At 47.0% G+C, this 26,976-nt stretch overlaps 1 protein-coding gene across 2 annotated transcripts in view; it reads left to right on the top strand.

Moving 5' to 3' along the window:
* The first annotated feature begins 7,611 nt into the window (after positions 1 to 7,611).
* Positions 7,612 to 26,976, top strand: part of SDF4 (stromal cell derived factor 4) — a 56,482-nt gene continuing 37,117 nt past the window's right edge. Inside the window, exons 1-2 of one of the 2 annotated variants that reach the window (XM_073656816.1) lie at positions 7,612 to 7,765; positions 23,952 to 24,309. In XM_073656816.1, the coding sequence (XP_073512917.1) occupies positions 24,002 to 24,309 (308 nt within the window). In that variant the 5' untranslated portion in view covers positions 7,612 to 7,765; positions 23,952 to 24,001. Of the gene's footprint in view, positions 7,766 to 23,665; positions 23,782 to 23,951; positions 24,310 to 26,976 lie in introns of those variants that run through there. The other variant, XM_073656817.1, reaches the window with a different exon arrangement.

The following is a 26,976-nucleotide window of genomic DNA, read 5'->3' as shown; positions in this document are numbered from 1 at the left end:
AGTCCTCTCCTGTCTTTCTCTTGATTGACAGAGACTTCGCTCGACGCTCTCCTGTACTTTCCGGTACCGCTGCTGCCGTTCTGTATCCCAGTCTGCCTCTGGCGAGGTGTCCTCGGGTGTCAGGACTCCCATATCCAGGTCAACAGGCAGCTTACCAGGTCTTGCTCGCATTAGGTAAGCCGGGGTACAGTTGGTGGAACCTACCGGGATGTGGTTATACAGGTCCACCAGATCAGTCAGTTTCTCAGGCCACAGGCTGCGTTCTTCCAGGGGCAATATTTTTAGCAGATCTATCACCACTTGGTTCTTCATCTCGCAGAGTCCATTGGTTTGGGGGTGATAGGGCGTTGTTCTTATCTTCCGGCAGCCGTACAGGTTGCAGAACTCCTGGAAGACCTCCGCTTTGAAGGCTGGTCCTTGGTCTGTCAACACCTGTTCCGGATACCCGTGTGGGCGGCAGAAATGCTGCTGGAAGGCCCTAGCTGCTGTTTGAGCTGTTAAGTCTTTGACGGGGACCATCACTAGGAACCGGGAGTAGTGATCCACGATGGTTAGGGCGTAGACATACCCGCTTCTGCTTGGAGCCAGTTTAACATGGTCGAGGGCGACCAGTTCCAGCGGCTGCCTGGTGATGATGGGCTGCAGGGGAGTCCTCTGGCTGGCACGGTCCCTTCTTCTTAGATTGCACGGGCCACAGTCTCTACACCACCTCTCAATGGCTCCTCTCATGCCTATCCAGTAGAACCGTTCACGCAGCAGGAACTCCAGCTTCTTCCATCCGAAGTGCCCTGCCCCATTGTGGTAGGCCTCCAGCACCATAGCTGCGTCCCGTCTCGGTAGCACAACCTGCCAGATCAGTTCATGTGTCCGGGAATTGACCATTCTGCGGCACAACTTCTCCTTGTAGAGAAACAGTCTGCTTTTTTCCGTCCACAGTTGCTTGGTCTCTTCCGGAGAGTCTGGGTCCAGGCGGGCGTCAGCCTGGATCAGCATCTCCTTCACCAGACGGACTGCGGGGTCACTGTCTTGCGTCTCTGCCCAGTTGTAGTGGGGTAAGGGGTTGAACGTAGCGGATCGCTGGCCCCTCACACGGTGGGAATACTGGGTAATCCCATGACGGTGGAACGCAGGGAGTTCGACCTCTTCCAGTTCTTCTGGATCTTCCCCTCCGTCCGGTAGGTTTGGCATCCTGGACAGGGCATCCGCGTTGGTATTGGAGCGTCCTGCCCGGTATTTGATCGTGAACTTATAATTGGACAGGCGGGCCATCCATCTCTGCTCCAGGGCACCCAGTCTTGCAGTGTCCAGGTGTGTCAACGGGTTGTTGTCTGTGTACACGGTGAACCTGGAAGAGGCAAGGTAATGCTTAAAAAGTTCGGTTACCGCCCACACCGCTGCCAGGAACTCTAGCTTGAATGAGCTGTAATTCTCAGGGTTTCTTTCCGTGGGTCGCAGTTTTCGGCTGGCATAAGCAATTACCCGTTCTCTCCCTTGCTGGATCTGGGACAGTATGGCTCCTAGCCCGATGTTGCTTGCGTCCGTGTGGAGGATAAAGGGCTGGCCGTAATCAGGGTACGCCAGGATTTCATCCCCCGTGAGGGCCATCTTCAGCTGGCGGAATGACTCCTCTTCCAGCTTTTCCCATCTGAAGGGTGGCTTCTGGTTTTTGGCCTTCCTAGACTGGCCTATCAGGAGGTCCTGCATAGGAGCGGCCTTCTTGGTAAAACCGGGAATGAATCTTCGGTAGTAGCCTACCAACCCGAGGAACTGCCGCACTTCCTTTATGCTCGATGGTCTTGGCCAGTCCTTAATCACGGTGATCTTGTCAGGGTCGGGAGCCACTCCGTCAGCACTCACCACGTGTCCCAGGTACTGTACCTTTGGCTTCAGTAGATGACACTTTGAGGGTTTTACCTTTAGGCCATAGTTTGCCAGGGCTTCAAACACTTCTGCCAGGTGTTCCAGATGGTCCTCATAGGTCTTGGAATAGACGATGACATCGTCCAGGTATAATAGGACCGTCTCGAAGTTCCGGTGTCCCAGACAGCATTCCATCAACCGTTGGAAGGTTCCTGGTGCATTGCAGAGCCCGAACGGCATACAGTTAAATTCGCTGAGTCCCATCGGGGTGGTGAATGCGGTCTTTTCCCGGTCCGCCTCTGCTACAGGAACCTGCCAGTACCCGCTAGTGAGATCCAAAGTAGAGAAGAAGTTAGCTGATTTTAATGCAGCTAAGGACTCTTCTATCCTTGGTAACGGGTACGCATCTTTGTGTGTGATACGGTTGACCTTCCTGTAGTCTACACACATTCTCATGGTGTTGTCTTTCTTTTTCACTAAGACTAGTGGAGCTGCCCAGGGGCTACAGCTGTCCCTGATTACCCCAGCCTCCTTCATGTCTTTTAGCATCCCCTTGGCGTGCTGATAGTGTGCAGGGGGTACGGGTCGGTATCTCTCCTTTATGGGAGGATGGTCTCCTGTGGGGATGTGATGTTCTACCCCCTTTTCTCGCCCAAAGTTTAGCGGGTGTTTACTAAACACTCTCTCGTACTCCTGAACCACCCGATAGACTCCCCGTTTTTGGTGTGAGGGAGTGGAGTCAGTACCCAAATGCAGTTGCTGACATCAGTCCCCCATTGGTTTCTTAGAGCCCTTACCTTCCTCTGGTTGAGATGGAGGCAAGGGTTCCACGGCCTTTACAGAGTTCTGGTTGATGGTGAACAATTTGGCTAGCGTGGCATACCGGGGCAGGTGTACTTCTCTCTCCCCGATGTTTATGATGCGAACGGGCACCCTCCCATGGCGTACATCGACCACCCCCCGTGCTGTCAAAATGGTGGGCCTACTGTCTGAGTAGACGGGTTCTACCATCGCTTGGTAGTCTCTACCCTTTAGACCAGTAGCTGCCCGGCACCAAATCATCATCTCACTTTTCGGGGGCATGGCGATAGGGAACGGGTCACACATTCTCACGCTACCAATCTCACCACCAGATAGTTCCACCTGTTGCCGTTTTATCAGTGCCCGGATCTCTTTTTGGAGGACACGCTGCTGGCTGGAACTGGCGTTCTTGGCAACCTGTTGCAAAATAAGAATCACCTCTGCAAGACAGTTTTCGATTACGTTAGTACCTAGGGTTATTTTTGGGTGACTCTCGCGACGGTCAATGTCCACAATGATCAGTCCTTGTGCCGGCAGTTCAACTTTACCGACCTTGATGGTCACCTCTTTAAATCCTATCTGTGGCACGGGCTGACTATTGCTGGCGATAATGCTCAGGTCGTCATCTGGGTAGCGGGTTATGTCCGAGTCATTCCAGTACCGCTTGAAGAGCACGCACGGGATGGTAGTCACCTGTGACCCAGTGTCTAGTAGGGCACTCATAGGAATGCCATCCAGTACCACAGGCAAGACCGGACGTCCCCCTAAGTATTTATCACGCCAGTTCGATGGGCCTAATGATCTTATGCCTGGGGGTTGGCCCTCTACCCCAGGTTGTGCCGTTTAAATGACAGTACCTTGCCATGTGTCCGGGTTGATTGCAGCGGCGGCAGATGGGTTGTCCGTCCTCGTTGTTTCTGTCGCTGGGTCTTCCTCTGGACATTGGGATCCTCCTCTGTCGGCGCCACGGGACGTCCTCCGGTCCGGATGCCAGCTGGATCTTTCCTGGAGAAGAGACCTGTAAAGACTGCACAGTTTTGGTTAGGGCGGCAACGCTCTTAGTCAGCTCTTGGACCTGGTGGTGCAGGTCTGTAGCCGGGTTATTGTTCAAAGCCTGCGCATCAGCTCCCACAGGCCCTGCAGACAAGGGCGCCGCGTCCTGGTGATAAGTGATAGCAGGGCGCCTGTGGGTCACAGCGCCACCTGGTGCCGGTTCTCGGAGCACCTGGATGGCTCTGTCCTTGAACTGTGCAAAGTCCAGGTCAGGGTCCTGTAAGGCCATTGCCCGCAACTGGGTTCGGTGGGCATTGCACAGTAGACCCTCAATAAATTGTTCGGTCAACAGCTTGTCTTCATTCCCCACGCTGTCAGGGTCTGCCTGCTTAATGGCTCTCAGGGCCTCTTGTAGGTTTAGAGCATAGTCTCTTATACTTTCGTGTGCCCGTTGTTTGCACCCGTAAAATCTGAGCTTTATTTCGGCTGAGGTTCGGGTATCAAATGTGTCTTTCAGCCGGGCTAGTATTTCTCTGACAGTCCTCTTCTTCCTAGGTGGCCAGGACTTTACCTCCCTTTGGGCTGCCCCGATTAACTGGGCCACCAGGATGCTCACTTTTTGCTCTTCCGTGAGGGGGTATACCTGGAAGAGGCTATCCAGTCTTTCCCTAAAGTCACTTAGGGTATGTGACTCCCCTGAGTACTGGGGTAGCCAGGTTGCCCCCGGGATATAGGGCATGGTGAATGGCATGACCGCAGCAGCGGTTGCGCTGGCGGCAGCTGTGGCGGTGGAGCTTCCCTCTGTATCCGACATCCTCCTTCCCCCCTAGTGGACCGTGGCCTACCTTGCGATGATCCTCTTCCGTAGGCTGCGGCTCCGCAGTCGATCGTCGGGGTTGAGGACCTTGCATCGCGCTCCTGTGACGTCAGCGTCGCTCTCTCTCCCTTCCAGGACCTTGCGCAGCGTCAAGACGCAAGGCGGGGCTTCAGTTCTCGCGCGCTTTCGATGTCCACGTCCCTGTTCTTCCCGCGCGGCGTCCTGAAGATGGCGTCCGATGGCGGGAACCGACTCCGGATGGCAGGAACCAACTGAAGATGGCAGGAAACGGCTCCGGATGGCGGGAAGACGGCTGCAGATGGCGGGAAGCTTCTCTCAGGTAAGTGCAAAAGTCTTTTTCAGGCACGCAATACCCGTTGGTGGCGGGTTGGTTTGAATCCTGCCGACTACGCCACAGTTGACTCGCCCCCTGGGCCTGTGTTGTGCGTGCACGTGTGTGCAGGGAATACCCGGAGCCGGATTGCTGGGGGTTGTAGTCTCCGTGGCGATGACCCGGTCCGTGCCCTGGGTGGTCAAATCAGTGGCAGGATTATTGGTATGATGATGGTCCGACTTCGCCACCCGTGGATTGCGGTCAGTGGGGACTGCTGCTGCAAGGCAGACCGCTGAGGCCAGTGTTGTGTGTGCAGCTAAGAATGGGATGACTCCCCACGGGAGAAGTATAGCCTCAGGGCAGTTGGTATGGATGATGGGAGTGATGGTGCACGAGCGCAGCAGGAACAACTCAGAGTCTGTGCAGTGCAGTTCAGGGTCTTTACTGGTGTTATAAAGCAGACCCTCCCGGGAGTACTGGTTAGCACTAGAGGCCTGGTCAGTCTGTGAGCAAGCAGGATCTCCCCTGGCCAGGTGGAGTTGTAGGCTTACCCGTCTATCTGCACTCTTCCTGGCTACCTTGCTGTATGCGGGTAGAAGTAGCCCACGTCCCTGAGTGTACCGTGTGGTGCTCACCCGTATGGCCGGTGACTTGGGGCCTTCTGTTAGCCTCCGCTCCACGATGGCGGTGCTGGTCCCTTGCTTGTGACCGTGCCTCCGGGCTTCTATGGCCAGAGGACCTGGAATCCCCTGCCGGTTGGATTCTGCTGCTGGACCTGGATGTCCCCACAGCCTCGGACTCCGTGTCCGGTCTTAGTGTCTTCAGCCAGGGCGAGCTATCTGGCTTCCAGCCCCTGGCACTCGCTCCTGCTCCTACAGAGGTCCTAGTTCTTGCTTTCCCTCTCCAGGCTCTGACTGACCTAATCCCGCCCCAGACCCAGTTTATAAGGGCAGATTCCTCGCCTCCCTCCCCTCCCAGGTCTGGGCAGGCGGTGTTGCATGCTTAGGGCTCCTGACCAGAGAAACCTCCCACTTGCTCTCAGACATAATATTTCTATTACTGTGGTAACCAGACCCCTGGGGTGCCACATATATGTACGTTCCTGGTATGAAGGAGAGGCCCAAAGCTGACACCAGCCCATCTGGTATTTGCCAGAATTTCCAGATGGCCAGTCCGGCCCTGTATGGAGCCCTATAGCCTCAGCTTAAAGGGATAGTTGACCTAGCCCCCATAAACTGCCACCAGGGCTGTATTGCACCCTTCTCCTACATTCTAATGCGTTCCATTTTGCTGCTTAGTGATTGTAAAATAAACGTAAAATTAATTTTAAACTCTGCGCTCGCACTATATAAATCGGTGACTGACTAGTCGAGAGTTGGGAAACCTTGATTTCCCCGGACTAATCCTTCTTCTCATTCTGTAAGAACGCCCCCCGTGGACATGAATGACATGATTTGCATCACCGCCAGCTCTTTCTAAATCTTGTAGCTGGCTGAGTCCTGCATCTCTACTGTGGGCATGCGCAGTGAGCCGATTAAGCTGCGGAGCATACACCTAAGGTCACAGCCCCACTTTGAGTATTTGGTCAGTATTTTTTCTCAGGAGTGGGAGCCAAAACCAGGTGAGGAACAATCAGAGAAAAGGTATAATAGAAACAAGTCACCAATTCTGCATTTATCACCCACTCCTGGTTTTGTCTCCCACTCCTGAGAAAAAATACTGACCAAATACTGATAGCGGGGCCGTGGCCTAACTGTGTTGTGCATTAATAGGGAGGGATAACATTGCACGCATGTGTGAGAATTGCAAAAAGCCATAGGTAACGCTCTTGCAAATCATGTCACTCATGCCCAGAGGGGCGTGCTTGTATGATAAGTCAAGAGAAATCAACACCCCCCCCTCCCCCCCGACTAGTAGTAGTCACCTACTGATTTACATAGCACAGGGTTTAAACGAAATGTTACTTTAGCAATTGTAAGCCACATAAAGGGGCTTGTTATAATCTAGGCAAAGGGTACAATAAAGTCATGGTGGCGGCTAAGGGCAGCTGGTAGATTCCCTATAAGTTTGTTACTTATTTTGTGTGTATTTTGTTTGGAAAAGATCTGGAACTGCTCAATTAATCCAATTAATACTGGGGCTACATCCGCCATTCGACCAAGATTTGCTCGCAATACAGGTCAATGGGATGGCATTGTGACCAAGAGGTTACTGTAACCGCAACAAGCAAGTCCCAAGGAGTCCAACCTTGCCGGATTTTTTTGTGACTTGTTTGTCGCACTCACAGTACATTTGGGGTCACAATATGACACCATTTACTTGTATTGTGCTGTGATGTAGTGAATGAACCTTGGTGTAGTGAGCAGTCGCCATGTAGCTCCAGCCTTATAAGGCCATAGCCCCACTATCAGTATTTGGTCAGTATTTTTTCTCAGGAGTGGGTGATAAATGCAATATTGGCGAGTTGTTTCTATTATACCTTTTCTCTGATTGTTTCTCACCTGGTTTTGGCTCCCACTCCTGAGAAAAAATACTGGTGTTAAAAGCCTTTTCTATGCAATTATACCTAGATGTGGATTATAAAGAAAAGACGTAGCCGTCTACCATTGTGCAATATGATTGTATATTGTTCTATCACTTTATTTTCCACTGTTTGTGCAGGAATTGCAGCTCTTCCCATCTGCAGGTTGCAGTTTCCATCTTCCAGGCGCTCCTCCTGCTTCCTGCTGCACTGGTCATACAGCTGTAGTGCAGTATAATGACCCAGCACCGCACTGCACCAAACCAGCAGCATCCCCCTCCCCCTCAGCACCGGCGGCCAGGTGGAGGCGGAACCTTGGAGCTAGCGCAGGCGTGTCCTCTATTCCACCTTCCCCCAGATCTTGTCACTTCCGACTTCCGGTTTGTGGCTGAGCAGTGCAAAACACAGCGGTCAGGATCGGTGAAGACGTATGCAGCAGGTACAGGGTTACATATACGTAATATACCGGTGTGTGGGTGTTTGTGCTCCTTTGTCTCAGCTCTGCGCACACACGTGCTTCTGTCATCTCACTTTCGGTTCCATTGTAAGAGATGACTGCTTCATATTGTTTTGTACTGTTCATGTTTTTCTAGTATGGTGAGTAATGAGTGTAGTAGGTAAAGATTGTGTAAGGGAATCCTGCCCCCCTTTAATTCATTGACATCCTGCTAAGCCTGTGAAGCAGCCAGTATGAGCAGAGCTGCAGTGTAAAGCAAGGTGGTAGGACTCCACTATAAATGAATGAGCCTTGAGGTTATGTTCACACTTCTCAGATTTGTATGTTGCAGATCCTATATGAAAGGACTATGATCCACACAGAGAGCTAACCCTCTGCTTCTTTTATTTTTTTTTGTGAAAGTTGCGGAAATAAGGAATCTGCTCCCATGTAAAATACGTGTGGAATTTTTTTGTTCTCACTCAACTTGTAGATGGGGCAGAACTTGCATTTCTTGTATAACTTCTTTATGGTTCAATAATTTTTATTGATAACATACATTTTGTTTAACAATGCCACCAAAGACCAATATGAAACAATATCCAGTGTCTGTCTGTCAACAAGACATCTGGAGGAGATAGCGTTAGCCGATACACGCATACAGTCATGTTGTACAGATATAGGCCACAGCCTCACTATCAGTATTTGGTCAGTATTTTTTCTCAGGAGTGGGTGATAAATGCAGAATTGGTGTCTTGTTTCTATTATCCCTTTTCTCTGATTGTTCCTCACCTGGTTTTGGCTCCCACTCCTGAGAAAAAATACTGACTGAATACTGACCAAATACTGACCAAATACTGGTAGTGGGCCGTGGCCTTAATGTGAGAATGGGCTCAGTCTATCTGAGGAAAAGATAGAAACATACAGGGCTATGGAGTTGGTATAAAATGGACCAACTCAGACTCCTAAAATATATAATAAATTGGGTACAGTAGTTCAATGTAGTTTGTGGGGAATATTTTTTTTCCTAAGAATTTGGGAAAGTTATGAAATGTCTGTCCTATTCCTGATCTAAGGGTGTAGACTTTTAGCTGAGATGAATCTGTGCTACAGCAAATTTATCACTTAAACATGAGCCGTGTATGAGGGAGTCGGAGGTTTGGCTTACCAACTCCACAGCCCTGATTGTAAACAGTCCTATAGACTATAATGGGTACAGGTTCTATCCATGTGAAACACGGACATGTGAATGGGGCTTCATACAATACAAGCTGAGTAGTTGAGACAGTAATAAATCTCATTCACATGTTGAAAAATTTTGCACAGAAAAATTATATGCAGTGTGGATTTTAAAGGGATTCTGTCACCCCCTGGTAGTTATCAGACCTCTAATATGGGCATACAGGTTATAGAAATGTAACTCTATACCTACCTGTATGTCCTATATTAGCGGTCTGATTGCAGAGAAATGTCTTTTTATAAAATCCGTTTTTCATATGCTTGGTGTCCGGCGGACGCCAAGAAATCTCCGCCTATCTGCTTAATTTCCATATTCCTCCCCGCCCCTGCACGTCACCCTGTGGGCGCGCACTCTTCTCGTTCACATCCCACGCATGCGCAAAGCGCCTCTAACGTCAGGCGCACTTTTTTTTTTTTTTTTTTTTTCTCCTGGCCCAATTTTTCCCTGCAGTGGTCTAGTGCGCAGTTGTGTAATCTGCAGCGTGTTAAATTTTTGTGTGGATTTCCACCCCTTGAGATAGATCGGGCATGTTGGGTGTTAACATGCCCTACCCTTTTGTTATTATGTGAGATGATGTTGGAGGATCCCTGCCAACAGTTTGCTCCATTCTCCCTATTAGGCCACGGCCCCACTATCACTATTTGGTCTGTATTTTTTTCTCAGGAGTGGGAGCGAAAACCAGGAGTGGGTGATAAATGCAGAATTGGTGACTTGTTTCTATTATACTTTTTCTCTGATTGTTCCTCACCTGGTTCTGGCTACCACTCCTGAGAAAAAATACTGACCAAATACTGATAGTGGGGCCGTGGCCTTAAGACCACTTGCTTGTTTAGCCGAGCTGAGAAGAGAGCATATGATGAGAACATTGTTCTTCCTCTGTATAAAGCGCTGGTAAGGCCGCACTTAGAATATTGTGCACAATTCTGGGCTCCGGTGCTCAGGAAAGACATATTGGAGCTAGAGAGGGTACAAAGGAGGGCGACTAAGGTAATAAAGGGAATGGAGGGACTAGAATACCCAGAGAGGTTGTCAAAATTAGGCCTATTTACGTTGGAAAAGAGAAGGCTTAGGGGAGACCTCATAAACATGTATAAATACATCAGGGGGCAGTACAGAGATCTCTCCCATGACCTGTTTATACCAAGGATGGTGACAAAGACGAGGGGGCACACTATGCGTCTGGAGGAAAGGAGGTTCCTGCACCAGCATAGAAGGGGATTCTTTACGGTCAGAGCCGTGAGACTCTGGAACTCTCTGGGAGAGGAAGTGGTGATGTCCAACTCACTTAATGAGTTCAAGAGAGGCCTGGACGCCTTTTTTGAGAACAATAAAATTACATCTTATGCTTAGTGATGGTTAATTAATCCAGGGATTTAATCTGACTGCCAGATTGGAGTCGGGAAGTGATTTTTTTTCCTCAATGATGTAAATTGGCCTATACCGCATGTTTTTTTTTTTTTTTTGCCTTCCCCTGGATCAACGCTGCGGAATAGCTGCAGTGCACAAGAAATAGGCTGAACTCGATGGACGCTTGTCTTTTTTCGGCCTTATAAACTATGTAACTATGTAAGAAGACCGTATGTTTGGGGAGGCTGAGGGTAGTAGTTGTTTGCCAACTGCTGTCTATGGCATATGCCGCCATGGCTCTGCTGTAGGGAGGATGTGTGGCCAACTGCAGCTTTGCCATAATAGCCTGGCTACTGAAACCTTCAGCAATTGTTAAATGTTGGGTGCCTTATGTATGATTCACAGGGTCAGCAGCTGGTAGATTGTTGTCTGTACTTTGATCACTGTCTGGTCTACAAACCTAGATAACAGTGCTCTGACACATTGATTACTTCTGGTTGTACTAACACCATTGACGTAAAATCCACATGTCTATCCATGAGACTATAAACTGCATATCTTCTATATTTCATTCATTTCATAGTCTGTAGAATATTTAGGCTCTGTTTGCATGAAGGTAACTATTTCTGTTCATTGCGGAGCCATGACAGATACGTTGTTGTGGAAAAGTGTTTGCCCCCTTCCTGATTTCTTATTCTTTTGCATGTTTGTCACACTGAAATATTTCAGATCACAAAACAAATTTAAATATTGGACAAAGATAACACAAGTAAACACAAAATGCAGTTTTTAAATGAAGGTCTTTATTATTAAGAGAAAAAGAAATCCAAACCTAGAGGGCCTGACGCGACTACCCAATCAACCATCCGCCCCCGGTTGTATCAATAGTTTCCCGGTGCGAATCAGATGCCCGCAGCTATGGCAGATCACGAATAAGGTCCAGGAAATGGGCGCCCTCCAGCTCCATGTCTGGAGCCCATTCGCCTTCTACATCATCCAGGATTGCTTACATGTCTCGCTCCTCTTCCCCATAGACAGCCCCGAGGTTGGACTTCCCCCTCCGTGTCAGACTCCGATCTAGACTCGGACCAGACTTCCAAGCTACAGTACATGATGGACAGCTTGATAACAGCTGTTAATCAGGCTCTGAGTCAAGGAAGACGAGCCTCCCCTCACGGAGCCCTCTGTCTCCTTATAGAAGACCAAATGCCCCCCCCCTCGGGCTTTTTCCAACCAGAAAGAATTTGATAGTCTTCTCTGCAAAGTGGGAACACCCAGAAATACGTTTCCAGAGCCGGAAAAGTTCGGAGATCTTGTATCCCTTAGTCACTGATCTCCTTAAAAAATGGTTGGAGATTCCTGCTGTAGACCCCCCTGTTTCCAGGCTGTACCTCTCTGAAAGATCACACAGACAGGCACGTTGAATCTCTAGTGCATCCCTTTGCCCCACTTTTGCCTCCATGTGGGTTGCCAAGGCAGTTTCTGCCTGGGCGAAGCTCCTGCATCAGGGCATACTATCTGAGACATAACATTCATTCATCTCCATTTTCTCAATATGCCTTCCACGACAGCATTGGAGGATGTTGTCCACACCCTATCGGGGGACAGGAACACAGAGAGGTTAAAAGCCCCTCCCCACCATCAATTCCCAGTATTTTCCTGTCCCCCTTGGGGGCATGGAGAGGTGCTGCAGTGCTGTCGGGCCGGCAGGCAGCATTGTGTCAAATTATACTTGCCGAGCAGTGGTCGGTCGGGGCGCTCCCTCCTCCCTCCATGCTGCTACCATTGGGACCATCCTGGCTCCCTTTTCCCCATAGAGGGTAAAGCAAGCCGGGTGAGTTTCATGCCGGGGGCCTGCTTCAGCTCCCCGGCATCTCCTCCTTCCTCCAGCGTTCTGGGCACGCGCACACCGGAAGTGACGTCAGCGCAGGTCCTGTCTCTTCTGGCCTGTGTGTTCCACACTGGGACGCACAGTATGGGTGCTCCCAGAGCCGGCAGGCACGGACTGGGCGCGCGCACACCAGGGTGACGTCACCGCAGGTCCTGCTTCCAGCCTGTGTGCTCCACGCCGGGACGCTGATGTTTGAGCACGTCCCAGGGCCGGCAAGGCCCATATCGAAACGGATTGGCCCTCAAAGTGACGGGAAGGGGGCGGGGACTGAGGTTCCTTGCTGGGAGGCACGTTTTTTTCCTATAAAAACCCGCCTGAAGACGCCAAAGGTAAGGCTATCTCCACCATGGAGGGTGACAGATCCAGTATCCCTGCATCTGCAGAGCCCAGCACGCCCTTGGCTACAGTGAGTAGTACCTGAGTGGTCACTAAGGGGTTATCTTAGCCTCTCCTTTAGATGACACTAGCTCTCCCCTCCTTCTAGTTACATGGGTCCCCTTCTCTTCCCCTTTCTTAGGAAGACAAGGCCCCCACTTCTAAGAAGGATAAAGACCAGCCCCGTAGATGTGGCATATGCGCTAAAAAATTGTCCTCCTCCTATAAGAAGTTGTGCCGGCCCTGTACAGATAAAATAATTAAAGAAGAAAATCCCTCTCTAATTGAGGAGCTTAGATCTCGTTAAACAGGAGGTCCAGGTAGTTAGACAGGAGGTCCAAGCTTCTTTTACTGCGCTGCCTGACTACTCCTCCTCCAGGCCCTCTCCCCCTAAGAAGAGGAAGATCCAAGAGTTAGACTTAAATGTCTCTATTGACGTTAGTAGCTCTACCTCTGATGATTTGGATGAAATAGCATCCTTAGGGCCTGCCAAAAAAGTTGAAACCGGAAGATACTATTTTTCCTCGGACAACTTAGAAAAATTACTGGACGCAGATAGAGGCACTATGGGGCTGGAGGAAGTCGAGGTCCCCTATTCCGTTCAAGATGAAATGTTTAGGGGCCTTAGATCAAAAAAGCAGACTGGGTTTCCTGTTCATGAGGTCATTAGAGATCTCATCCGACAGGAATGGCCATCCCCGGAAAATAGTCTCAGCACCCCTTCGGAATTAAAGCATAGATTTTCATTGGAAGGTGAAGAATTTGATTGGGACGTCCCTAAGGTGGACATCCAGGTGGCAAGGGTAGTGAGAAAAGCCTCACTTCCCTTTGAGGATTGATCCATTAGACCGAAAAATGGAAAGTGTCCTTAAAAAATCACAGGAAACCTCTTCTGCCTCTCTCAAGATGAATATTTCATTGACTTATGTGGCCAGATCCCTCTTCAAGTGGCTGGCCCAACTAGAGGAACATCTGTCTCAGGGCACCTCCAGGGCAGACCTGCTAGACTCCACCCCTCTCCTTCAAAAAGCCACGGGCCTCTTTTTTTTTCTTTTAAACAATGTGTTTATTGAATTTTGCACAAAAATCGGAACATACAATCTATAGGGCCAACAGATACCCAAAACTGTGCCCCAACCTCTGGACTTACAAGGTGTACAAAATAAACAGTATAAAAATAAAATAAAAGGAAAATACATATACATAAAAAAACAAAAGAAAAAGAAAAAAGAATGGATTAATTACATTAATTTCCCCATATATTAGATGGTTGTGAGAAATAATTTATATCCGTAAGTGCTGTGAATGTCGCATGGCTCATATTTATACTATTGCAAGATCGGAGGTGCAAGGTAGTGAGAGGGGCCCAGAATCGTCCTGCACGTCACCCAAACTGAGAACAGCACACAAAATATCCCGCTTCTTCAACGTTCCCCATGTATAGACAATGAGCTGTTTAACCAAGGTTCCCATATTTTATCAGTTTTCTTCTTTGCCTTGAGTGTGTGTGCCAGAGCCCTTTCATATTGACAGTTCGTGTTCAGTCTGGTCACTCTCTCCCCCACCGTAGGGATGCCCACTCCTTTCCATTTAGCCGCGATAGCGGATCTAACTGCGATCAGAATATGTGACAAAATTCCTCTAATTTCCCAGGGGACATCCAATAATCCTATATGAAGTATTCCAATACTAGGTGTTATCTCTAGGTGAGTCCCCAGTACATCCCATATCAAACTATCCAGTGCCCCCCATAGTGATTGAAGTTTTGGACAAAACCACCACATGTGGCCCAACGAGCCTTCCCCATTGCATCCTCTCAAACATAAAGATGATGATTCAGATCCGAAGTGTACCATCTGTGCTGGGTAGTAGTACCATCTCATGTGCGTCTTTTTAAGCTGCTCTAGGTGGTTTAAACACGACGAAACTCGCTGGACCTCATCCAAACCATCCCGCCAGTCCTGAGGGTCCGTCGAAATTCTTAGATCCCGTTCCCAACGAGTCATATACGTCAATTTATCGTCCAGATCTGGGTCGTTTAGAGCCCTATAAAGTATAGAAACCCCCTTAGAACCGGTCTTAGTGTGGAGAAAGTAACCCATAGCTCTTTTATCCTTAGGTAGAATAAAAAAGGGGGATGTCTGTGTAGAGTGGAGTAAATGCCTTTTTTGCAAATACTGGTAAAACAAGGGCCGTATGTCCAGGAATCTCATAACTAGTTTATCAAAAGGAATTATTACATTATCCTCCAACAGGTCTGCTAGCGATTGAACTCCAGCTGTCACCCAACGTTGAAGGTTAATATATGGAATATGATATTCTAGAGCTCGTAAAGAAGCCACGGGCTTCTTAGCGGACGCCTTGGCTGAGTCAGTCTGGATCGCGGCTAGAGCTGCTGTTCTATCCAATACTGCTCGCCATGCACTGTGGCTCAAAACATGGAGTGGGGATGTCACCTCTAAGATTAAACTCTGTTCCATTCCATTTCAAGGGAAATATGTATTCGGACCAGCACTGGATGATATCCTGGAGAAGGCCTCGGACAGGAAGAAAACCCTTCCTGAACAGAAACAACCTAAAAAACGTCCCTTTCGACCTTCCCAGAGTCACCCGTCACAATATAGGGGAAAGGGAAAGTCTAGGCGCTGGAGCTATCCTAAGGGTGGCAGGGGTCGTAACATCCTTGTTCCCCAGCAACAACACCAGCAGCAGGACAAGCAATGACTTGGGCCATGTAGGGGGGCGTATCTCGGATTTCTTTACCCAGTGGCAGGCAATTTCTTCCTACCAGTGGATCCTCAATGCTATCAAGGGGGGTCTTCTATTGGAATTTGAGTTGCCCCCCCCCCCCTCGGGTCCTGAGGGTCACTTCCCTTCCCTCTCGGGGGGGCTTGGGAACTGCTATCAGTTGGTTTACAAAACCTGCTGAAGTCCAGAGTGGTGTCTCCGGTCCCCCCTGGCCAGGAGGGTACAGGTCACTACTCAAAAATTTTCCTAATACGGAAACCGTCAGGGACCCCACGCATCATAATCAACCTGAAATCCCTAAACCATCACATCAAATACAGTCGATTCAAGATGGAGCCCATAAGTTCAACTATTCCCTTAATAAGGAAGGATTATGTCATGGCAACCATAGACCTAAAAGATGCATACTTCCACGTGCTGATTCATCCGACCCACAGGAAGTTCCTGCGCTTTGCGATTTGCAGGGACAACATAACAGAACACTACCAGTACAACGTACTGCCCTTCGGCATCTCTAAAGCACCTCGGGTATTTACAAAGATTATGGCGGAAGTCATTGCACTCATCCGAAAACAAGGTGTCTGCATAATTCGATACCTGGACGACATGCTGATGGTCGCCCCTTAGGTGAAGATTCTCAATCTTCATGTCTCTATAACCTTAAAAACTCTCCGCTCATTAGGTTGGGTTCTGAACCTGGAAAAGTTGGAACTCCTTCCTTCGTCGAGGAGGAAATTCCTTGGTGTCTTACTGGACTCCAACAGACAAATGTCCTTTCTTCTATTGGAGCATCAAACAGCTCTCAAAACCAAGATCTCAATTTTCAGACACCAGAGGGATCCAACATTGAGACTGGCTATGTCTGTATTGGGGTCGATGACTGCCTGTATCCAGTCAGTATCATGGGCTCAGGCCCACTCAAGGTCCTTCCAGGATCATATCCTAAAATCATGGGACAGACAAAAGGACTCACTAAACAAACGGACCAGGACTCCTGGCCGGGTAAAAGCTTCCCTTTCTTGGTGGTTAAGCACCCAAAATCTTCAGAAGGGGGGGTTTTCTTGGACCCAGGACCCTCTAATCACAGTCGTATACCGACGCCAGTATACGAGGATGGAGAGCCATGGTGGCCCAGACTCCTTTTCAAGGCAGATGGCGTCCCGAGATCAGTGCCAGATCCTCCAACGTCAGGGAGCTAATCCAGGGTACTCACATCAAGATACTCTCGGACAATGTGACTACAGTCGCCTTCCTTCGTCATCAAGGAGGTACGAGGGTAGATAGCCTGAAACAAATCGCAGGTCGAATATTTTCCTGGGCAGAACAACATCTCCTGTCAATTTCAGCAATTCACCTGAAAGGCTCAAACAACATTCAAGCAGACTTTCTAAGCAGGGAAGACATTCAGCCAGGAGAATGGAGCTTGAATCCTCAAATATTCTAGTCACTGGTAGCAAAATGGGGTCTCCCTGAAGTAGATCTCTTTGCTAGTTGCCTAAATGCAAAACTTCCCCTCCTTTCATTGGACAGAAGAGATCCATGAATTTGGATTCGTTAGCCCATCCCTGGCATTTCAAACTGGGCTATGCTTTTCCTCCAATTCCACTGATGGCAAGAACTATCCAGAAAGTCAGGTTAGAGAGAGTGGCAACAATTCTAGTGGTCCCTCTGTGGCCCAAAAGACCTTGGTTCGGCGCCATCACAGAACTTTGCCTGGACGGTCCAGTGATACTTGAACTGGTCAACAACCTTCTCTCACAAGGTCCCCTATTTTACTCAAATCCTCAGTGGCTAAACCTTGCAGCCTGGTTACTGAAGCCGAGATCTTAAAATCCAAAGGTCTCTCTGAAGAAGTTATAAGAACTCTTAAAGTAGGAAACCAGTAACCAATGCTATATACTTCAAAATATGGAAAAAATTCCTATCATGGTATGCCCCGGATATTTGGCACCTCACACCCCAACATTGCTCGGATCCTTGATTTTTTACAGAATGGATTGGAGTTGGGTCTCAAACCTAGTACACTCAAGGTGCAGATTTCAGCCCTAAGTTCCGTATTCGACCAAGATTTGGCCTTTCACAGATGGATGAAAAGATTCATAACTTCGGCACTCAGACTTCACCCAAAAATTCGGTCTCATGTCCCATCTTGGGATCTTAATGTGGTGCTCCGGGGTCTAACCCTCTCTCCCTTCGAGCCTCTATCCTCCAGCACAATACAGACTCTCTCTCATAAAAGACTGCCTTTTTAGTAGCCATCACTTCAGCACGGAGAGTAGGAGAACTGCAGGCTCTCTCCATCAGAGAACCTTACATGACTGTGACTGAAGATAGAATTACGCTTCGTTTGGACCCTTCCTTTCTCCCAAAGATTGTTACGAATTTTCATCATTCCCAGGAGGTCATCCTTCCTTCTGCCAGAAGCCTTCTAATTCAAAGGAAGCAGAGTTCCATCTCTTAGATGTCCGCCGAGTTGTTCTTTATTATCTGCAACAGACTGAGTCTTGGAGATAGGATGAAAATCTATTCATACAACACTCAGGGCAGAACAGAAGAAGGAAGGCGGCTAAATCCACTATAGCAAACTGGATTAAAAAGGCTATTGAGGAAGCCTACATCAACCAACAGTTGGATCCACCGATCGCCTTAAAAGCTCACTCTACCAGATCCACATCAACTTCTTGGGCCGAAAGAGCGGGCACTTCTATGGAGCAGATTTGCAGGGCAGCTCAATGGTCTTCCCTTCACACATTTTCTAAACATTATAGATTCGACTTATCGTCCATTAGGGATTTAGCCTTTGGTAGGAAAGTCCTACAAGCTATTGTCCCTCCCTAATAAAATATCGTTGGTATTCCTCCAATGCTGTCGTGGAAGGAGTATTGAGAAAATAGAATTAGTCCTTACCGGTAATTCGGTTTCTAGAAGCCTTCCACGACAGCACGAATTTCCCTCCCTTTGGATTCCATATAACTGTCAGGTAACTATTTTTTCCAGGTGAACTTGGTAAACACTGGGGGTTGATGGTGGGGAGGGGCTTTTAACCTCTGTGTTCCTGTCCCCCGATAGGGCGTGGTCAACATCCTCCAATGCTGTCGTGGAAGGCTTCTAGAAAGCGAATTACCGGTAAGGACTAATTGTATTATCTGGATGTAAGATACGTATGAATTATACAATTTGGTATATATAGTTGAAACCAGAAGTTTACATACACTATATAAAGACACATATGCATGTTTTTCTCAATATCTGACATGCAATCAGAATAAACCTTTCCCGTTTTAGGTCAATTAGGATTACCATATTTTTTAAAATTTGCCAAATGCCAGAATAATGAGAGAGAGAGGATGCTTTAAGGCATTTTTATTACTGCAAAGTCAAAAGTTTACATACGCTAAGATTACTATGCCTTTAAACAATTCTGGACTGCCCATATGACGTCATGTGTTTTGAAGCTTCTGATAGTTTTTTTGGCAACATCTGAGTTAGAGACACACCTGTGGATGTATTTTAATGCACACCTGAAACACACTGGTTCTTTGTTTAGCATCCTCGGAAAGTCTAAAGAAATCAGCCAAGATATCAGAAAGAGAATTGTGAACTTGCACAAGTCTGGCTCATCCTTGGGTACAATTTCAAGATACCTGAAGGTGCCTCGTTCATCTGTACAATTAATTATACGCAAGTACAAACAAGGTGAGAGTGTCCAGCCATCATACCGCTCAGGAAGGAGACTGGTTCTGTTTCCCAGATATGAGTGTGGTTTGGTCTGACATGTGCATGTCAACGCAAGGACAAAAGCAAAAGACCTTGCGAGGATGATGGTGGAAGATGATTACTTGTGTCAATATCCACAGTGAAACGAGTACTGTATCAACATAGGCTGAAAGGCCACTCTTCCAGGAAGAAGCCATTACTCCAAAAGAAACATAAAAATGCCATTTTAATGTTTACAAATGCACACAGGGACAAACACCTTAATTTTTTGGAGACATGTCCTGTGGTCTGATGAAACTAAAATGTAACTTTTTGGGCATATTAACCATCTTTACTTTTGGAGGAAAAAGGGAGAAGCTTGGAAGCCTTAAACACCATCCCAACTGTGAAACACGGGGGTGGCAGCAGCATGTTATGGGGTTGTTTTGCTGCTGGAGGGACTAGTACACTTCATAAAATAGATGGCATCTTGAGAAAAGAAGATTATGTGGTAATACTGAAGTAACATCTCAAGACATTAGCCAGGAAGTTAAAGCTTGGTTGGAAATGGGTCTTCCAAATGGATAATGACCCGAAGCAAAATGGTAACAAAGTGGCTTAAGGATGACAAAGTCAATGTTTCGGGCCATCACAAAGCCTTCATCTCAATCCTATTGAAAATTTATGGGCAGAGCTGAAAAGGTTGCGGGCAAGGCGACCTACAAACCTGGATCAGTTACACCTTTTTTGTCAGGAGAAATAGGCCCAAATTCTGACCAACTATTGTGAGAAGCTTGTGGAAGGATATCCCAAACGTTTGACCCAAGTCATTCAGTTTAAGGGCAATGGTACCAAATACTAATGAAATGTATGGAAACTTTTGACTTTGCAGTAAGTAATAAAAATGCTTTAAAACATTCTCTCTCTCTCATTATTCTGGCATTTGGCAAATATTAAAAATGATGGTAATCCTAATTGACCTAAAAAGGGAAAGGTTTATTCTGGTTTTATATCAGATATTGAGAAAAACATGCATATGTGTCTCTTTATATAGTGTATGGAAACTTCTGGTTACAACTGTAGAATGTATAACACAATGGGGTTTTCTGTAGTGAAAAGGTCTGAATCCAGTTTTCGTAATCAGTGGAGATATCGCTGGGGCCGTCCCTAAAGGCCCCGTCACACTAAGCGATGCAGCAGCGATCCCGACAACGATACGACCTGTCAGGGATCGTTGCTGCATCGCTAATACATCGCTGGTGAGCTGTCAAACAGGCAGGCTCACCAGCGATCAGGGGAGCAGCGATATCGTGGAAAGAATCGTTCCACGATGTCCTGCTCCAGTTACCAGCCTGCTGCAAGCAGGAGCAGGCTGGTAACTATGGTAAACATCGGGTTACTAAGTGCGCGTGTGCCCCTAGTAACCCGCTGTTTACCATGGATACCACTCTGCTACGGTGCGCGGGAGCCTCCGAGCACCGTAGCAGAGTGGTATCCATGGTAAACAGCGGGTTACTAAGTGCGCGCGTGCCCCTAGTAACCCGATATTTACCATGGTGACCAGCCAGATCGTTGGTCCCGCTGGTCACACACAGCGATGTGTGCTGGCCAGCGGGAGGGCAATGACCAAAAAATGGTCCAGGACACTTTGCAGCGATCAGCGACCTCACAGCAGGGGCCTGATCGTTGCAAAGTGTCACACACAGCGACATCGCTGGTGAGGTCGCTGTTGCGTCACCAAAACCGTGACTCAGCAGCGATATCGCTAGCGATATCGCTATGTGAGACGGGGGCTTAAGGCGGTGGGCTGATGAAGGACCCTTTGTGTGCATATTAGAGGTAAAGAGCTTACAGCTTCAAGCACTTCTTTGATCACAAGGTGAGACATATTGTCTCCAGGTTAGAGGGGGGGTGCATAGAAAGGGAATAAAAGACGAAGCATAGCCCAGACTGGGGAGCGAGGAAGGAAAGACATTAAGAGAAGAGTCCCTGGAGAAGGAAGAAAGGATTCAGGTAGGGCACCTTGGAGGAGAGGGGAGTATTCAGGAAGTCATCTCTTGGAAAAAGGGGGTCCAGGGAGCGATGAAGAGAGCCCGGCCAATGACTGGATGGTCCAAGATGATGAGGGATAAGGTGGCATAATAAGGAGGCACAAAAAGAGAAGAATAGAGAGCTGAGTATTGGACGGGTTCTTTCCTGATAATTATGAAATGATTGTGAGCGATATTATGTGTTTTTTGGGGTAACGATCGCTGTAGGATTCTCGAAGGGCTGGGTAATTGTAGGCAAGGCAGGTTCATATCTGTGTTTTAGAGGCTCTGTCCCATCATAATGCACAAATCTGACGGATCCCAGCGCCATCCGTCATGTATTATTTATCCTATTTAGTATATCAAGACTGCATTATATAATATATATGTACATTTTATCTTTTGTGTCTCCCCTATTTCCTCATAGACTGTAAGTTTGTAAGCAGGGCCCTCACTCCTTTTGATATGAGATATACTTATTCTGTATTGATTGTATAAGTCCCACTTAAAATTGTAAAGTGCTGCGGAATATGTTGGCGCTATAAAAATAAAAATTATTAAGTATCACAACCGTTCCTGGCATAAATTCAATCTTTATACATTCAATTCTAGTCTGACTACAGCCCCCTGACTGAAAGCTGATGATCTGACCCGAAAAAAGAGCCCTGTATATGCCTAGGAGACTGTTCGTTCAGGTCAGGAGACCTCCAGTTGGTCTGGACTTTGTGGTCCAGACACAGAAGTGTGAATTCAGCCTAATAATATTGAATACCGGACTTCATTTCTGTATCTGGCCTATAATTAATAAGCATGCCAGATCTATTTTCACCCATTATATATACAGTACAGACCAAAAGTTTGGACACACCTTCTCATTTAAAGATTTTTCTGTATTTTCATGACTATGAAAATTGTACATTCACACTGAAGGCATCAAAACTATGAATTAACACATGTGGAATTATATACTTAACAAAAAAGTGTGAAACAACTGAAAATATGTCTTATATTCTAGGTTCTTCAAAGTAGCCACCTTTTGCTTTGATGACTGCTTTGCACACTCTTGGCATTCTCTTGATGAGCTTCAAGAGGTAGTCACCGGAAATGGTTTTCACTTCACAGGTGTGCCCTGTCAGGTTTAATAAGTGGGATTTCTTGCCTTATAAATGGGGTTGGGACCATCAGTTGTGTTGTGCAGAAGTCTGGTGGATACACAGCTGATAGTCCTACTGAATAGACTGTTAGCTGCTTTTTTCTTGCCATAATACAAATTCTAAGTAAAGAAAAACGAGTGGCCATCTTTACTTTAAGAAATGCACTAAGTCCAAAAAATTGGGCAAACTTTGAAAGTGTCCCCAAGTGCAGTTGCAAAAACCATCAAGCGCTACAAAGAAACTGGCTCACATGAGGACCGCCCCAGGAAAGGAAGACCAAGAGTCACCTCTGCTTCTGAGGATAAGTTTATCCGAGTCACCAGCGTCAGAAATCTCAGGTTAACAGCAGCTCAGATTAGAGACCAGGTCAATGCCACACAGAGTTCTAGCAGCAGACACATCTCTACAACAACTGTTAAGAGGAGACTTTGTGCAGCAGGCCTTCATGGTAAAATAGCTGCTAGGAAACAACTGCTAAGGACAGGCAACAAGCAGAAGAGACTTGTTTGGGCTAAAGAACGCAAGGAATGGACATTAGACCAGTGGAAATCTGTACTTTGGTCTGATGAGTGCAAATTTGAGATCTTTGGTTCCAACCACCGTGTCTTTGTGCGACTCAGAAAAGGTGAACGGATGGACTCTACATGCCTGGTTCCCACCGTGAAGCATGGAGGAGGAGGTGTGATGGTGTGGGGGTGCTTTGCTGGTGACACTGTTGGGGATTTATTTAAAATTGAAGGCATACTGAACCAGCATGGCTACCACAGCATCTTGCAGCAGCATGCTATTCCTTCCGGTTTGCATTTAGTTGGACCATCATTTATTTTTCAACAGGACAATGACCCCAAACACACCTCCAGGCTGTGTAAGGACTATTTGACCAAGAAGGAGAGTGATGGGGTGCTACGTCAGATGACCTAGCCTCCACAGTCACCAGACCTGAACCCAATCAAGATGGTTTGGGGTGAGCTGGACCGCAGAGTGAAGGCAAAAGAGCCAACAAGTGCTAAGCATCTCTGGGAACTCCTTCAAGATTGTTGGAAGACCATTTCCGGTGACTACCTCTTGAAGCTCATCAAGAGAATGCCAAGAGTGTGCAAAGCAGTCATCGAAGCAAAAGGTGGCTACTTTGAAGAACCTAGAATATAAGACATGTGTCCAAACTTTTGGTGTGTATATATATAATATATATATATATATATATATATATGGGAAGAGTCTGCTGCCGGGATCCCATTGCTTGTTCTGCAGTATTTGCCTGCCCGGAGTGTGTGCTGTGACCTTACCTTCCTCCGTCCTTGATGTTGTGTTGTCGCAGCCGGTTTATTTATATCGTACATTTTCTATTATTACGTTGTTTCGCACTTTGCTCATTCAGGGGAACGAGCTGCAGCTGCTCCAGTAGCCCGGACATTGGCACAGTAAATATTTGCATGGCATTGTGTTACCCATAGAGCCATATTTGCTTATATACAGTGTCCTCTACCTTGTGCTTCACCATAGGGGGTTCACAGGAAAAGTGGAGCAGTTGCCAACTGGTACGTGGCTGCTTTCTGCCAGAAACAGTGCGACCCTTATACATAGGCTGTTTCTAGTATTGCACGTATTGGATCTAGACATGAACTTTCTCCAATGATTGTGACATATTGGAAAAGTCAAATGGCGAACAATCCTGGTTCCTTATCAGCTTTTTTTTTATCTTTTTCAGGAAGGAAATCTCTTCACAGCTACGTTGTCTTGCCCGATCTATGAAGGATCATGGTGTCTAAGCAGGCTTTCCTTTTCAGCTTAGGTTCCCTCTACCTATCCCTCCTATTTATATTTCTCCTTATGGATGTTTACGCCAGGCCGGCAAATAATTCAGCATTAAAGGATAAACCGGTGGACAATAAGGAAGAGAATGAAATCTTGCCCCCAGACCACCTTAATGGGCTGAAGATGGAAATGGACGGTCACCTCAACAAGGAGTTCCACCAAGAGGTTTTCTTAGGCAAAGAGATGGAAGAATTTGATGAGGATTCAGAGCCGAGAAAGAACAGGAGGAAGCTGACTGCCATCTTTTCAAAGTAAGTCAACGTTGGAGCTTTGATAGTAGTAGTAATAATAATCTTTTTATTTATATAGCGCCAACATATTCCGCAGCACCTTACAATTCAGACAATTTACAGACATCATCATCGCTGTCCCCATTGGGGCTCACAATCTACATTCTCTATCAGTATGTCTTTGGAGTGTGGGAGGAAACCGGAGAACCCAGAGGAAACCCACACAAACACGGGGAGAACATACAAACTCCTTGCAGATATTGTCCTTGGTGGGATTTGAATCCAGGACCCCAGCGCTGCAAGGATGCAGTGCTAACTACTGAGCCATCATGCTGCCCCATAGTAGTACCAGGCATGCGGTCAGATGTACCAGTGTCAGGGCGCTGGCATAAACTGCTACTAAAAGGATCATACAGACAAGTCAGACCTTGTTTTTAGCCCTTTTCACGGCCAAAAAGTGTGTGGACCTCTAGATTATATGGGACTAAAAAACACAAACTATTGCTGCTGTCGTATCCACCCACATAAGAAAGGTAACACATTGCTTAACCTGCATAAAAACATGTATAGCACCCAGAAATTTACCTTTTTTTTTTATTATTTTTATTCCCTAAAAGGCGAATGTATTCCTCATTAGCGGGTACTTTTTTCTGCACCATGACTGACCTATCGGTCTTGATGATTACGTGAGTACTGACAGGCCGACGTTTAACAATGGCCCGCGGGAATGCTGTTACGATCTGCTTATGGGCAGCATGGTGGCTCAGTGATTAGCACTGCAGCTTTGCAACTTTGGGGTCCTGGGCTCAAATCCCACCAAGGACAACATCTGCAAGGAGTTTGTTCTCCCCGTGTTTGCGTGGGTTTCCTCCAGGTTCTCCGGTTTCCTCCCACACTGCAAAGACATACTGATAGGGAATCTAGATTGTGAGCCCCAATGGGGACAGTGCCAATATCTGTAAAGCGCTGTGGAATTAATGGCGCTATTTAAGTGAGTAAAATAAATAAATTAGGCCATGCCAGAGATGTGGTCTTTTAGGGGGCCTGTCCGTCTGTCCTTCCAACACTCATAGGCTATAATGCTTTGGTATATTTTGCACGCCAAAGTGTTATACCACCAATCTAATGATCGCTGGTTCAAGCTCCAGACCAAAAAAAAAAAAAAAAAAGTATAATAGTTTCATAACTCACAATAAAGAAAACTTTTTTTTTTTTTTTTTATTCAATATTATTAATTTTTTTAAAAATGGTTTGTCATTACATGTAAACATATTTGTTACTGCCACAATCTGTCAAAGATAAATTATTATTTACACAACACATTACATGTAGTATGTTTAAAAAAAAGTTGGACTTTTTAATAATTTATTTTTACTCTCATTGAATGAAGATAAAGGATTTGTCCCCATGCAGAAAAGTTTTCCCCTAAATGCACTAACTGTACATGTAGGGCAAAGTTTTCTAATTGGGGACAAATCCTTTATCTTCATTCAATGAGAGTATAAATAAAATATTACGTACCTGATTCGGATTCACCTCTGCGTTTCTACTGCTGACCTGGACTTTGTTTGACTGCAGCGATATTGACATGTGACCGCTGCAACCAATCACTGAGCTAGGTGGCTTTTCCAGTCTACATTAGAAGAGCCGCTTAGCTCAATGACTGGCTGCAGGGATGTTGGCTTCCGGCGCTGCCACCAATCATTGACAATGGGAGATTAACAGCGGCACTCTGTAACGACCTCTCAGCATTTCTTGAGCCTGCTGCATTTTGCCTCCCAAAATTTTTTACTACTTGTCTGTTCACCCCATCCAAAATCCTAGCACATTTTCTCATTAAAAGAACTGGGCACGTACGCTGTGTGCCGCCACCGCCAGACTCGTCTCGGTGATGTCTAAATCCATTTACCACATATTCTAAGCCCCAGCCACGTAGCCACAAGGTGACGGAGCAGTGGCCCCGACACTAATGACAGGTGACACATTACTCTAATATAGGCTGTAATCTTTGTTCCTTTTAGTAGCCGTTTGTGTTGTTTCTTAGACTTTCATCCGCCGCGGTGACTGATGAATGAGCTGTCGGTCTGATTAGTCGCTGACTAATGTGATGTGCTAGACTGATGTGACCCGTCACCGGGGTGGAAATGACGGCTCACTTACTGCAGATTTTTATCCGTTCATGTTAAACCTCTCTTCTTATATGATTTACCATAATAGTCTTCCGTTACGATATACTTCCTGTCAGCGGATTCTCACAGGGTGGTTGTATGATTGCGGCTCCTTGTCAAGACTTTTAACCCTTTTAAAGGGAATCTGTCAGCAGGTTTTTGTTATGTAATCTGAGAGCAACATATTGTAGGGGCAGAGACCCTGATTCCAGCGATGTCACTTAGTTTACTGAGTGATATAATCAAAGTGTTTCTCTGCAGAATGAATGCTGAGCCATGTATAACCCACACCACTGATTGGCTGCTTTCTATGTACCGTGTCTATTGACTGCCAATCAGTGGTGGGGGCACTGTTGGTCTAGGAGGCACGAGACACCTAGTCCTGTAGTGATAATCTCCTGCTGATAAAACACAGCCCAGCAAGTGACGCATTGCTGGAATTAGGGTCTCAGCCCTTACATCATGCTGCTCTCAGATTACATAGCAAAAACCTGATTACAGATACCCATTAACGACGTGT

The sequence above is a fragment of the Phyllobates terribilis genome, unplaced genomic scaffold, assembly GCF_046119375.1.
Source record: "Phyllobates terribilis strain yellow unplaced genomic scaffold, ASM4611937v1 Scaffold_12__6_contigs__length_324123572, whole genome shotgun sequence".
NCBI lineage: Eukaryota > Metazoa > Chordata > Amphibia > Anura > Dendrobatidae > Phyllobates > Phyllobates terribilis.
The sequence above is the reverse complement of the archived record's forward strand: the minus strand, read 5'-3'. Positions and strand labels throughout refer to the sequence as shown.